The following is a 14,537-nucleotide window of genomic DNA, read 5'->3' as shown; positions in this document are numbered from 1 at the left end:
TCTATAATAATAGGTTCAAATCATGCTCCACGAAAGCAAGTAGAACCAATTGCCTGGCTTGACAAGATTCTAAACTTTAGATTGTTACCGATGTTAAAGATGAAACAAACGGACCTACTGATTGAAATTTGTAACCTGAAATCTCGAAGATGTAGGTGCAATTTAGTTTAGCACTTTTTGTACACAAAGGAGGCCCTAATCTGAAATAAAAAAGAAAGCTACAAACATTGAGATTAAAATTTAAATTTATTAAATATCAATTTAATAATTACATAAACTAATCAAACTAAAAACTCATGTCAAACATTCTATACTTCTCTCCAAAGGTATCCAAATTCCAAATACTATTTTCAAAAAAATGAGTATGCAAGACAGAGTAGCTGACCCGCAAATGTCTGCAATTATGGCAGACAGCAAGAAAACAGCCATAAAGAAAAGATGGAAATTACTACGAGATTGCACTCTGCTTTAAGTCTGCCTTGTGCCAACTGCCATGACAGTGGCACCAAGACCATCAAAATTGAATTGAATCATAATAATTTAGGTCATTTTGCTTCCACTTTCTTGGCAGTTTCTTTTTCTCACTTGTTTGACCATTCTTTTCACTACTCTCTCTATTATTTCTTAGTTAATATCAATCAAGAAGACTTCCACCTGCTTTTACCATTAGCTAATTAACTATTTCTTTGCTCCTTAAATATCTGCTACCAGAGTTTCTATAGTTACCAAGGAAGTTTGCTTTTTGCTATCCGCCAGCCCTTTTTTTCTTCACTGTTTTTTCTCCCTCTTCGAGGTCTTGCAGAATTATCAGGCTACCAAATGGTTCAAATTAGCAGGTAATTTTCAATTAAGTTATTTTGAATTTCCTATGATGTTGACTTTATAATGATTGTATTTTAATTTTGTTACAAACATTGTTTAGATGATTTTGATAAAATACTAAGACATTATCATATGTTTAGACCTTATTCGATATATAAATTTTAATATAATATATTTTAATGCTTAATACAAGTTTTTAATATGCTGGCTGAAATCAAAGATTGCGTCCCTTTCCCATGCTAAAATTGTTTAAAAATGTCCTTTCATTTTTTGCCCCTATATGTATCCGAAAACTGGGTTTTTTTTTTATGTATTACTTTAATAAAAAAAAAAAAACTTGTCGTTTGTAGACGTTGCCATCCCATCAGTTTTAGTCTCCATTTGCAAGCATGATTTAAAGAGATTTTCACCGCATCCCAGAATGAGTTATATTTAAAAACAAAAAAAAGACTTTGGCTATGGAAAAGTCAGTGTGAAAACACCTAATATTTTAACATGCAAATTAACAAATTATTATGCCACAAAATTCAACGAGGACAAAGAAAGATGAAGTCTATCACGAGACTACTATTTGCTTTAATCATGCACTGTGGCACCCACCATGAAAGTGGCACCAAGACCATAAAAATTGACTCATAATTTTGGCTCATTTCTCTTGTTTTTTATGTACGATAGGATCAAATCAAGATCCAAGAAGGCAAGTAAAATAGTTGCCTGGCTTGACAAGATTCTAAAGTAATTAGAATTCTCATGCTAGCTAGTATTTCATAACGTAATTAGAATTAGACTGATGATTGAACGTGTCAAATGAACAAAACATTGCGACATTGCAATAGAGACAGCCATTGAAGCAAAACATGGTTGGATGGTTGATGGCTTGGCCCTTGTTCCTCCTAACCAGAACAATGATCATTTATTCATGGTGACAACCCGCACTAATGGCTATCTAAAATGTTAGAAATAGACAAGATTTATGTTTAAGCTTGTTGATTTATCGTTAAATTGTAGATCCATCAACTTTGTTATGTCTTGCCCATTTTCTTTTGGCTTGCGTGTTTTATGCTTCCCTCCAGAGGGCATTCAAATACTACTCTCAGAAAAATCACTATGCAATACTCGGTAGCTGACCCACAATTGCCAACAATTATGGCAGACAGCGAGGAAACAGCTAATAAGTAAAGATGGAATTTACTACGAAAGTGCACTTTGCTTTAATTCTGCCGAGTGCTACCACCACCAAAGTGGCAGCAACACCATAACTATTGATTCATAATTTATGTCATTCCGCTTGTTTTTCTTTTCAGTTCCCTTTGCACTTTCTTTCTCTTTACTTTTTTTGACTTTTCTTTTCACGACTCTCTTATTTCTTAATTAATATCAATCAAGATGGTAGCACAGACTTCCACCACCTTTTACCAGTAGCTGATTAACTATTTCTTTGCTCCATACGTATCTGATACCAGGTTTTATAGTTAGCAAGGAATTTTGCTTCTTCTTATCTGCTCTAGGCCTTCCTTTCTTCACCGTTTTTTTTTCGCTGATCGAGGTCCTGCAGAAGTGTTAGCCTGTCAAAGCAGGTAACTTTCACTTCAGTTTTTTTTTTTTTTCTGCTCATTACCAGGGAAAATTTGCTTGCATGATTCGGTTTCAAGATTATCATGACATGCCTTTTTTGCTTTTATTGAGTTTTGTTTTTCTTTTTCCACTTTCACTAAGATGTTGACTTTACAACGATTGTGTTTTAACCTTGTTAAAAACATTGTTCGGATGATTTTATGGTCTTGTTTGGAACATGAATAAATGTCAAGCAAGATGAACAATTGTGATAAAATCATTACATTTAGCTTTATATGATAGGAGTAACGGTATTGCTGAAAATCAACCAAATGTTTAAGATCTTACCAGTGGTAAGGTGGAGGCCTAGGATCGTATGATCAAGTTGTTTCGGGTTTGATTCTCAGTCATGTGAGTCTTTGGAGGTCTGATATTGACAATTTCCATTCCCCCTAATATTTGGCAATGTTTATATGGAAGTCCTGTTAATAGCTGATGGATCTCAATTTGCCATACATAAGAATAGTAAATTTTACAGTACTTGACAATCCCAGGCCTTAATTTTGTGTAATCTGCTTACTGTTTCTTATTCTTAAGAGCTGATGGTTTTGATAGAACCGCAAACGCCAACAATTATGGCAGACAGCAGGGAAACATCTAATAAAAAAAGATGGAACTTACAACGAGATTGCACTTCGCTTTAAGTCTGCATTGCAACTGCCGTGAAAATGGCACCAAGACCATAACAATTGAATTGACTCATAATAATTTAGGTCATTTTGCTTGCACTTTCCTTGGCAGTTTCTTTTTCTCACTTTTTCGACTATTCTTTTCACTACTCTCTCCATTATTTCTTAGTTAATATCAATCAAGATGACTTCCACCTGCTTTTACCACTAGCTAAGTAACTATTTCTTTGCTCCTTAAATATCTTCTACCAGGGTTCTATGGTTACCAAGTTTACTTCTTGATATCGGCCAGCCATTTTTTCCTTCACCGTTGGAGGTCTTGCAGAAGTATCAAGCTACCAAGGGGGTTCAAATTAGTGGGTAATTTTCAATTCAGTTATTTCCAATTTCCTATGATGTTGACTTTACAATGATTGTATTTTAACTTTGTTAAAAACATTGTTCAGATGATTTTATATGGTCTTGTTTGGAACATGAATATTTGGTCAAGCAAGATGATCAATTGTGATTCGACTTAGCTTTAATTATAAAAGTAGTACTGGGTATTGCTGAAAATCAACAAAAAGTTTAATTTATTGATGTTCAAAATTGATATTATTAAGTTTGTTTGTAGGTGTATTACGCTATTTTTTGAGATAAACGGAACTATTTCAAACCCTGCAAGTTATCGTGTTATCTTCCTCCTACTCCATGTTGACTCCGTCTTCTTCATCATCTTCTTCCATTTATCCATGGAAATACGACATTTTCTTGAGTTTTAGTGGTAAAGATACCCGAAAGAGCTTCACGGACCATCTATATGCTGCTTTAAAGCGGTACAAAATCAACACTTTCAGGGATGATAACAACCTTAAAAGAGGCGAGGAGATCGCACCCGAGCTCTTGAAAGCAATTGGAGAATCATGGGGTTCGATAATCGTTTTTTCGGAAGAATATGCTTCTTCAAGTTGGTGTTTAGATGAGCTTGCCGAGATTGTGAAACAGAGGAAGGAAAGGGGACATCAAGTTTTTCCAATTTTCTATGATGTTGAAGTCTCCGATTTAAGACATCAAAGAGAGAAGGTTCAAGAAGCCTTTGCCATGCATGAAGAGAGATATAAAGAGAACAAAGATAAGACGCAAAGGTGGCGAGATGCTTTATCCCAAGTGGCTAATATCAGTGGCTGGCCTTTAAAAGATCAGTAAGTTATAACTTCTTTTTTTATCTTTTGGAAGTTCAAACTCAAGACCTTCAATCCTTGACTTGACTCCAGTAATAACAGTTAATTGGTAGTAATAACTCTTTCTTTCTTTACTAAAGTTTAATTTTTTTTTTTTTTGGTAATTTATCAAATAAAAAATTTGTCAACAAATCTTTAGATTTAATAAAAATATAGATTTTAATTGATCTCTTATTTAATATCATTGTCATTTTCAGTTTCACTAAGCTATATTTTTTTTATAACTATAAATGTTTGTTTTCTTTTTTGTAGGTATGAATCGAATTTCATTGAAAATATTGTTGAAGAGATATCAGCAAAATTAGATGCCAAAAAAATTGTAAGTAATTTTACAAAGGCTATACATTTTATTATTATTGTTTTTTTTAAAGAAAAATTACTATATCTAGTTAGTATGGTTATCCGCCAATGAAGAGTGAGTTGCTAGCTAAATCTTATTATATATGACATTAGGTTGTAAATTCAATAAATTAGGATTAGATCATATTTTAAAATTATCATGTTAATTTAATAGGACCTCATTCATGTTATTAATGTGAAGTCATCCATTTTTATTATGACAAATTTTCTTAATATATTGTATTTTAATTTATTTTTGCCTAGCCAAAAAGTTTTTTTTTTTTAAATAAAATGATAGATACCAGTTTCTTACAATGAACTGTTTTTGATGGAATTTTAGTAGATAAATAAATCCAATATGTTATTATATACTAAGTATGACTTTTAAAAATCTAAAAAGAAATTAAAATTTTTAGATGTACATTTAGACGTGCACATAAGCTAATCCTAATTTTAAAGTCAAAAGTATTTTAATTTTAATATTGTTAAATATATTTTTAAAATAAAAATTTGTTATTAATAAAATAATATAACTAATCAGACAAAACCTAGGGCCTAGAAACTTAAGCCCAAGCTTGCCTTTCAGGCTTGGACAGGTAGCCCAATTATTGAACGCTTCTAATATACCTTATGTAATCTAATTATGACTATTAGACTAGCGAAAATGGCCTACCTTTTATTCTTTGTTTAATACGATTTGTATAATTACACTTCACACAGAACAGTTTTGAATTTTGGATTCATTTCTTCCCTTTAGGGGCCTTAATTTTACAGTACTTGACAATCCCAGGCCTTAATTTTGTGTAATCTGCTTACTGTTTCTTATTCTTAAGCGCTGACGGTGTTGGTGATATAAGTTAAAGAAATGGCAATTACAATGGAAAAGGTCCAAAAAAAAAATAAAATCAAGAGCTAGATTGTAACAGATTGGAAGAAGAAAGCAGTTAGAAATGTTTATACTAAAAATAATTTGATTGTCAAAATTTGGATTGTAGCAATTATATACCCACAATAATCTATAATCTCAAAGGCTTTTAAAGACACCATCTCTAGAGATGACAAAGACCAAAAAAGGAGGTGATGGGAAGGAGAGCAGGGGGAAGCTTCCTTTCCTTTACTTTTGTTCGGTCTTAGAAATAGACTTTCAGAAAATAAAGTCGACATAAACCATGAAGACCAGATGTAAACTTAGAATACAATTCGTATGAGTGAATGATTGTTGAATCTTGAAAGTAAAATTTATCATGTAATCGGAATTTTATTGCTTGATTGTTCTAAAAATGTGCATTTCATAAATATCTCTTCAACTGCAACATGTAGAAAGAACACATAGTCATCTGCTTCTATTTGAGTATGTTGTTTCTTATGTTGATCACCGAACATAAATATCTAATACTATTTCTACTAAGAAAACGACACAAGAGCTAATCTCGGTCCAATGCTAGAAAATTGCTTACATGTTTTCTAAGGGGGAAAAAATGGTTTTTTGGGCAACTTATTCTTAGTCAACTATGTGCTTCTTTTATATGATAAATCTGTTTACCTGAGTTCTTTTAGAGATGTATACACCTGAACATAGCATTCTGATGTACATATTGGGTGTTTTGTAGGTACTCGATCAGAATTTAACTATCCTGATGAGAAAATTGGAGGAACTAAATGGCCTGAAGGAGGACAATGAATCAATGAAGAGTGTACAGCTGCAACCAAGAAAGAAACTCAAGAAAGAAGTTGAGATTTGGCTTCGAAATGTTGAAAGGATTAATGGTGAAATACTGAATCTTGAAAACGAAGTTAGAGGAAGCAATATTGTCTCGCGTGGATTCCTTGTAGAAACCGTTTCAAAAAAGATACAAGAAGTTGAAGAACTTCATCAAAAAGGGAAGATCTTTGATGCTTTGGTGATTGACGAGCCTCAGTGGATTGGACAAGTTTTGTCAACAACAAAATTAATTGGTGATGTTGCAAAAGAAGTTATGAATGAAATTTGGGCATATTTGATGGATGATGGTGTTTCAAAGATTGGAGTTTGGGGAATGGGAGGTGTAGGTAAAACAACTGTCATGAAGCTCATAAACAACCAACTTTTAAAAGAGACTGAAAAATTCAACAGGGTGATATGGATCACTGTATCAAAGGAGTTGAAAATCTCTAAATTACAAGACGGCATTGCAAAAGCAATGCAAGAATCCCTTCCTGAAGTTGAAGATGAAGCAATAAGAGCAGGGGTCTTAAACGAAATGTTGTCTCAAAAAGGCAAGTATGTGTTAATCTTGGATGATCTATGGGACAAAGTTTCTCTTGAAGACGTAGGCATCCCCGAGCCTTCTAACGGGAGTAAATTGTTGGTGACATCTCGGTTGTTAGAGGTGTGCCGCTATTTGGGTTGTCAAGAAGTTAGAATGGGTATTCTTTCAAAACCAGATGCATGGAGCCTATTCTCGCAAAAAGTAGGTCAAGATGTTTTGAATGAGCCACAGCTATTGCCCATTGTGGAATCTGTAGCTGAAGAATGTGCTGGTTTGCCCTTGGCTATTGTTACAATAGCAAGCAGCATGAAGGGTGAACGGCACATTCATGAGTGGAGGAATGCACTCCATGAATTAGTTACACATGAAGAAAGTGTAAGTGGGTTGGAAGGGAAGGTGTTTCAACAGCTTCAGTTCAGCTATGATCGTTTACACAGTGAAAAATTGAAGCATTGTTTCCTCTGTTGTGCATTATATCCTGAGGATCATGAAATCTTGGCATTTGACCTAATAGATCTATGGATTGCAGAGGGGCTTGTGGAAGAAATGGATAGCAGGCAATTGGAGGTTGACAAGGGGCATGCCATATTGAATAAACTAAAAAACAGTTGCTTGATTGAAAACGGTACCAGATATCCAGATCGTTTTGTGAAAATGCATGACATTTTGAGGGATATGGCATTACGTATCACAAGTACAAGACCACGGTTCTTGGTGAGAGCTGGATTGCGGCTGAAAGAGATACCAAAGGCGCAAGAATGGAAAGAAGATTTGGAGAAGGTATCTTTGATGGTGAATTACCAATTACGAATTCCATGCCAAATTTCACCACCAAGGTGTCCAAAGCTCACAACCTTATTGTTGTCCTGTTGCGATGTAAAGAGTATTCCAGAGTGTTTCTTTGAGCAAATGCATGGACTCAAGATTCTTGATCTTTCTGGGAATCATTTTCAGAGTTTGCCAAATTCCATCTCCAATTTGGAAAATCTCACTACATTGTTGCTTGATGAGTGTCGCGATTTAGAGGAGGTGCCATCTTTTTCGGGACTTCAATCTTTAAAGAAGTTGGACCTTCGACATACAAAAATCAAGGATCTCCCTCATGGGTTCGAAAGGCTGGTAAATCTCAAATATCTTGATTTGAGTTGTACGAATATAACAGAGGTGGCCGATGGAATATTGGCAAATTTCACATCACTTCAGCACTTGGCAATAATGAATTTTAACATTGCAACTTACAGATTCAAGGGAAAAGAAGCAGTTAACAGATTCGTGAGAGGAGAGGAAATAGGTCGATTAAGGAAGTTGGAATACTTTGAAGGGGGATTTTATGACTTGAATGAGTGCAACAATTATATCAAAGCTTTGCATGCTCCAACAGAAGGGCCTCGTCAATACTGCATTTTTGCCGGTGAAGCACCAATGCTTACCCTGTGGCAAAAAGGAATTCAATTAATTAGATGTAACATCTGCAGAGACGGGATTAAGGTCCTATCTGATGTTGAGAACTTGCTAATTGGGGAATGCATTATCGATTTGTGTGAAGAAGAGGCATTTTCCTCGCGATTAATCTTACCGCCACATAATGTTTTTTCCTCTCTCTCTCAAATTCGCATACATTGTTGTCAAAATATAAAGAAGTTGTTCTCGTTCAATTGGGTCTTGCAGAACCTCCAAAATTTGAAGTACTTATGGGTTTCAGATTGCAGGGATATGGAAGAAATAATAGCACCAGAATCAGAATCGGAGGAAGAAGTAATAAGTGCCATCAATTTTACTCTTCCCAAATTAAGCTCATTGCATTTGGAGAATCTACCAGAATTGAAGAGCATTTGTAGTGCAAATGGAGTAATGGTTTGTGATTCTATTGAGGAGATTACTATAACACATTGTCCAAAATTGAAGAGGCTACCTCTTTATCTTCCCCTGCATGACGATGGCCAACCATCTCCCCCTCCTTCTCTAAGAAGTATTGAAATTGAAGAGCAGCAGTGGGAATTGCTTGAGTGGGACCAGCCAAATGCCAAGTCTCTGTTGGAGCCTTACCTTAAGTAGCGATAGTTACATGTTCGTTGAAATGTCTGACCATTACAGCGTTCACTGTAACTTTTATTTTTCTGTTGAGACAGGAGGAAATTACGCCTGACCATAATGGTAGCTTTTTTCTAACACTTTCTTTTCTTCTGTCTTCTTCATCTCTCTCCATTTTCACTTTTTAATTGTTAATATCATGCTTGGCCTTTCCAGTTTTCCTGGAGATCTTAGCACGTTAAGGATTATTTGGCGGCAGCTCACACTTTGATGTTCGGAACTCCCTTGATGCATGTTCTTTTCAAGTCTTCTGTTTCTACCCTTCTTGTTGACGTTTTAGAGGTTTCAGAGAATTTAGGTAAGCATGAACAATTTTGGCCAAACCCTTTTAATTGGTTGATCCTTGTGCTCAGGTCAAATATTAATTTTCTGCTTTTGTGTGGATCTATGACAAATTTGTTCCATAGATTTCATACAATTATTGTGTCAGGGTCCGGTTTGATATATTTTCTTGGTGTTGTTACGATTATGGGGATGGTTAACATTGGGGGTCTTCAACCTTTTGTTGATATTATGATTCCAGTTCTTAGTATGGCTAGAAATTTTCAATTTCATATGAATGATTTTGATCACAAAACTGAATTTGAATATCACCCATATTACAATTTCATGAATAGGATATTACACTGAACTTGCATAAAAATTGATTGCATTACAATCTATTTGCAGCTCTCCTCTGTCTAGATTTTTTCGCTAATTGATCTTGAAGAGCTCAAAAATTGGACTCCTTCTTTATTTGCCTTTATTGGTTGTTATCCTTCCATGAATAGAATTCTTTTCCGCGTGTTAGGATTGAATTCAGAACCATCTTTGATAAAAGAATTTTTTTCTCAAAAAATTCTTCATCAAGCTTTGTACGGAATTCCTTGTAAGGCCTTTTTTTTTTTTGTCCTATTTCATGATATGCCTTTGACTCCAGCCTTTTGGTTAGAAGCACAACGGAAGTAAGCTGTTGGATTAAATGCTGTACAAGTTTACAGTTACAGGTCCTTCATTTCATCACTTGTATATCACTCAGTCTCATTTATTTCTTACTATTTTTTCCCTTTCCTACATATTAATTTCAAGCTTTTCTGTCTGTCTTTCCCTAGAAGTGAGAGATAATTTGTCAGCAACTTAATGCTGCTAGAAAATAGAAGGAAATAGTGGCTTCTCACGTTCTCAATTGTAACCATTTGCCATTGTACACTCCCCTAAATTCCCTGTCAAGTCAGAATGGCTGATGAAGACCCTTGTGACCATTTCTTCGTTTTTTTGAAAGCAAGACCAATTTAAGCTGTAGAATAGAAGGCTTAGGCATAGTTGTAAGTCCTTTATCTTTAATCTCTCGTTGCCTAGTTTTCTTTTTCCTTTGTATTTATATTCTTATAATTGATGCCTTTTCTGGTCTTGTCTTTTCCTAGATACCATATCATTTCAACAAATTGTTCCAAATTTTAAGACCGTGGCTAAGAAGATGAAAAGGGAAATTGCTTACTCTGGGGGTGAAGGTAGAATTGTAAATTTCACTCCTTTGCAGAGCACCAGTGTTCTAAATTTTCTTAAATCATCTTCACCGTGGAATTGCCAAGGTTTCCTAGTGTAATATTTGTTGGCTCTGTACTTTTTGTCTGTCTGTTTTGTACTTTGTTTCTTGTCTGTTAATAGAAACATGTCAAGAATTTCTCTTCGTATTTAATCATTGAGAACATGGCAGATTCTGTTACCCTTAATTCTGCTGCAAAGTTAGTTGATTGTATTTCCTTTACCCAAAATTTTTGAAATACGTGTATTTAATTTCGTGTAAAGCTTATATTTCCACCAAGGAGAGCAATATTTATGTTTTCTGGTCTTGGATATCGAGATCCTGTCAAAAGGCTGGTTAGATAGCCAATGTTAGTTAAGTCAGCAAAGTATTGAGAGGAAGAACGTAGGCAGGAGGAAATAGAGATGGTGTAAGGTTCGAAATGTGTTACCTGTGGCTTGATCATACCTTTTATACCTTGTTCATGTTGACATGGCCAGTTGACTTGCTTGGTATCAACTAAGTAATGGACCGGTTATATTCAGAACGTTTAATAAAGTCAGGATTTGGACATGGCGACTGACGTACAACATATATATTTAGAACGTTTAATAAAGTCTATTAACAAATTATCTTCATTGGACAGCCTAAAGGAATATGAAACTTAATTTGGAAGTTCGAAGCTGCAGATTTGCTGGCCTTGAATACCTTATACTTTCCTTAAGCAACTTGGACTTTACCCATGAAACACTCGTAACCATAGGGAAAAAAAAACACATGGACATGATAAAGAGAACAAAAGAGAAATAACATAGTTGACCTTCGACCCTGCAAATGCCAAATTTTGTAGTATATCATAAATATCAACAAATAAAGAAGTTGGAATCCACCCCTACACCTCAATTTGCTTTAATGTTTCTTCAGAGAGTTTCCATTAAGTTGACTGGTAGCAATGAAGGTCATTTCTCTTCTTTTCATTTGAACTTTCCTCAGCACCCTCCCTCTTTCTTCTTGGTATTTCTTCCTACTTACCCATTTCTTTGCCCCATACTCTATATACCTCTTCTACCAAGGTTCTACTGTTGGCAAAGGAATTTGCTTCTTTTTATTAGCTGGGCCTTTTCTTCAATTATCAGGTAATTTTAATTTCCAATACTAAGTTTCTTTTGACTTTTATGAATTGTGCGAAAGTTCATGAAATATTTTTCTGCTCTGCCCATCTATTACTTTCTCACCTTTACTTGTTGACTTGAGTCTTGACATTGATTGTTCTTGATTGGGTTATTAACTTGTTTTTATATTATTCATATGCTTTAATTTTTTGGTCTCTTCATGCTCAAGATGCATGAATATTTTGATCAAACAATTAATTATAAAATGAAAAGCCCATGTAATCTCTTAGAATTGAATGTTTAGATGGGGAACTTAAGTCAACAAAATATGTAATACAAACGGAAGTTGCTGGAACATTATTGAAAAGGGTTCTACTTTAGGAATTTTTACTAATTTTACAGCTTTGGCTTGGGGTTTATGAGTCGGACTCTTTAACTTACATTATGAAAAATTATTTTTAACAAGTAGTAATAAAAAATGAAGAATTTGTTCCCAAAAGTCACAAAAAATGGAGTTAATAATCAGAAATCATACTAAATTTCTGAGCAAATGGCCAACTTTTTTTTGTTCCCAATAATAGGCTTCTTAAAATATATGCTTACATAATTAAGTTCGTTTAAAATTTATTTGTCATGACAAAGCATTCTAATGCCATGTATCGGGTGTTATGCAGGGACTTCACTGAACAAGTAGGAAAAATTTTTGAAGCTGCAAATACTATATGGGGCTTTATAGGAAAACACTGGAAATTCCCTACAGGCCTTGATCAGAATGTAAATAATCTGAAGAGAAAAAGAGAGCAACTAAACGGTCAAGAAGAAGACACAGCATCAAGAATTAAAGCTGAGCAGCGTCCAAGAAAGAAAGTCAAGAAAGAAGTTAAGCTGTGGTTGGAAAATGTTGAAAGGGTAAATGGTGAAATACAGAACCTAGAATCAGAAGCACTTGGACCTAGCAGCTTTTACTCACGTGGATTCCTTAAAAACAATGTTTGGAAGAAGATAGAAGAAGTTGAACAACTTCTTGGAAAGGGTAGATTTTCTGATGGTTTGGTTGTTGATGATCCTTTGCGGATGGGACAGGCGCTGCCGATATCAAGTTTAGTTGGTGAAACAGCAGCACTTAAAAGGAATGAAATTTTGGGATACCTGATGAATAATGAGGTTCAAAAGATCTGAATTTATGGAATGCCAGGAATTGGGAAAACAAGTGTCATCAAGCTTGTCAACAATGAACTCTTAAAAGATGCAAACCAGTTTAATATTGTTGTATGGATCACTGTATCAAGGAAATGTAGTGTTATTGAACTACAGAATAAGATTGCACGGGCAATTAGTGCTGTTATTTCAGAAGATGAAGATGAATCAATACGAGCAGGGATATTATCTGAAATATTTGCTCAAAAGGGCAGGTATGTGTTAATCTTAGATGATGTGTTGGACAATTTTTCTCTGGAGAAAGTTGGAATTCCTGAGCCTACTGCAAGTAATGGGAGTAAATTAGTTCTAACATCCCGATCATTGGATGTATGTCGACGCATGGATTGTCAAGTAATAAAAATGGAACCGCTTCCTGAAGCAGAAGCGTGCACATTGTTCTTGGACAAGGTTGGTCAAAATCTAATGAGTTTTACAGTTTTAGTGCCACTTGCTAGATCCATTGCTGAGCGTTGTGTTGGTTTGCCTTTGGCAATAATCACAGTTGCCAGTAGCATGAGAGGTGAATATAGCCTTCCTAGAAGGAGGAATCCATTGGAGGAATTAAAAAGGAATGTACAGACTGTCATGGATGTGGATGTTAAAGGCATGGTATATCAGCAATTAAGATTCAGCTACGATCGTTTGAATGATCCCAAAATTCAGAATTGCTTCCTCACTACTGCATCATATCATGAAGATTAAGGAATCCAGAAGAAGCAGCTGATAGGGGACTGGATTAGAAAAGGATTAACAGATATGGGCAACATGCAAGCAAACATTGACAGGGGCCAGGCAATCCTAGGAAAACTTATTGACAATTGCTTGTTAAAAAATGTTGGAAATGGAAGAGTCAAAATGCATGATCTTGTAAGAGATATGGCTGTATTGATCACCGAGGAGCTCTATTCATCATAACCATCATTTCACTGAGAACCAGAAGAACAAGGAGTAGGTGCCACGGCCAGTACAGTCAAAAGTGAAGACAAATATTGCAACAGAAAGGGAGTGATTGTTTGCTGTTTTTTCCCAACAAATTGAAACTCCCAGCTGAAGAGAATGCCTTTGTAACCACGATTGCTTCGTATGAGACACCAAATGATCCAAGTGAGGCAAATGGTGGAACAAAAACATGTCTCACTCTCTTGAATTGTAACTCTATTAATCATCAGTTTTGCACTGAATTAACTGTTACTTCTTCACAAAAAGCTTTTTCCTCCTGTCATTTGCAATTTTTTTATTCCTTTTCTTTTTGTAAAATTGAAATTGAAAATTTTTATTCCTTTCTTTCAGGACAAATGCATTGAATTAAATGGTTGCAAAATCAATCGAGACGGTGTTCAGCTCCCATCCAATATTCAGCGATTGAGTCTTGTTAACTGTATTGTCGATTTTTGTAAAGAAAATGCATTTTTCTCACGGTTTATCCCGGTGCTACTAGACAAAATTTCCTTTCTTCAATATATTTATATAAAAAATTGTAGAAAAATAAAAAAGTTGTTCATGTTTTAACTGGGTGTTGTAGAACCTCAGAGATTTGGAAGTGTTAAGTGTCGAGGAATGTGAAGAAACGGGGGAAATAATAGCATCACAATCAGAAAAGCAGGAAGAAGGAACAGGTACCAGAAAAAACATCAAATTTACTCCACCCAAATTAAGTTATTTGAGACTGTCTTCTCTAGAAGAGCATTCATAGCACAAATGGAGTAATGGTCTGTGATTCTCTCCAAGAAATTTGGTTAGGGAATTGTAGAAAATTA

The 14,537-nt window shown here is 34.9% G+C and overlaps 1 protein-coding gene and 1 pseudogene across 13 annotated transcripts; both read left to right on the top strand.

The window, feature by feature from the left end:
- Positions 1-499: 499 nt before the first annotated feature.
- Positions 500-12,359, top strand: LOC111275814 (putative disease resistance protein At1g61300). Of its 13 annotated transcripts, XM_089754191.1 has the most exons (10): positions 500-836; positions 2,286-2,399; positions 3,318-3,425; positions 3,679-4,246; positions 4,538-4,604; positions 6,235-9,027; positions 9,121-9,262; positions 9,884-9,950; positions 10,056-10,268; positions 10,368-10,718. In XM_089754191.1, exons 4-6 carry the CDS (start codon positions 3,756-3,758, stop codon positions 8,926-8,928), a joined length of 3,252 nt encoding a protein of 1,083 aa, XP_089610317.1. In that variant the 5' UTR covers positions 500-836; positions 2,286-2,399; positions 3,318-3,425; positions 3,679-3,755; the 3' UTR covers positions 8,929-9,027; positions 9,121-9,262; positions 9,884-9,950; positions 10,056-10,268; positions 10,368-10,718. The 13 variants fall into 13 exon arrangements, with proteins under 13 accessions (XP_089610317.1, XP_089610322.1, XP_089610314.1 ...); XM_089754189.1 differs by lacking the exon at positions 500-836 and having other exon boundaries at positions 1,854-2,399; XM_089754194.1 differs by lacking the exon at positions 500-836 and having other exon boundaries at positions 2,024-2,399; positions 9,899-9,950.
- Positions 12,214-13,824, top strand: LOC149511683 (putative disease resistance protein At1g15890; annotated as a pseudogene).
- The last annotated feature ends 713 nt before the right edge of the window (positions 13,825-14,537 follow it).

Source organism: Durio zibethinus, chromosome 25, assembly GCF_047325235.1.
Source record: "Durio zibethinus cultivar Kanyao isolate XHJ-2024 chromosome 25, ASM4732523v1, whole genome shotgun sequence".
In the NCBI taxonomy this organism is placed as follows: domain Eukaryota; kingdom Viridiplantae; phylum Streptophyta; class Magnoliopsida; order Malvales; family Malvaceae; genus Durio; species Durio zibethinus.
The sequence above is the reverse complement of the archived record's forward strand: the minus strand, read 5'-3'. Positions and strand labels throughout refer to the sequence as shown.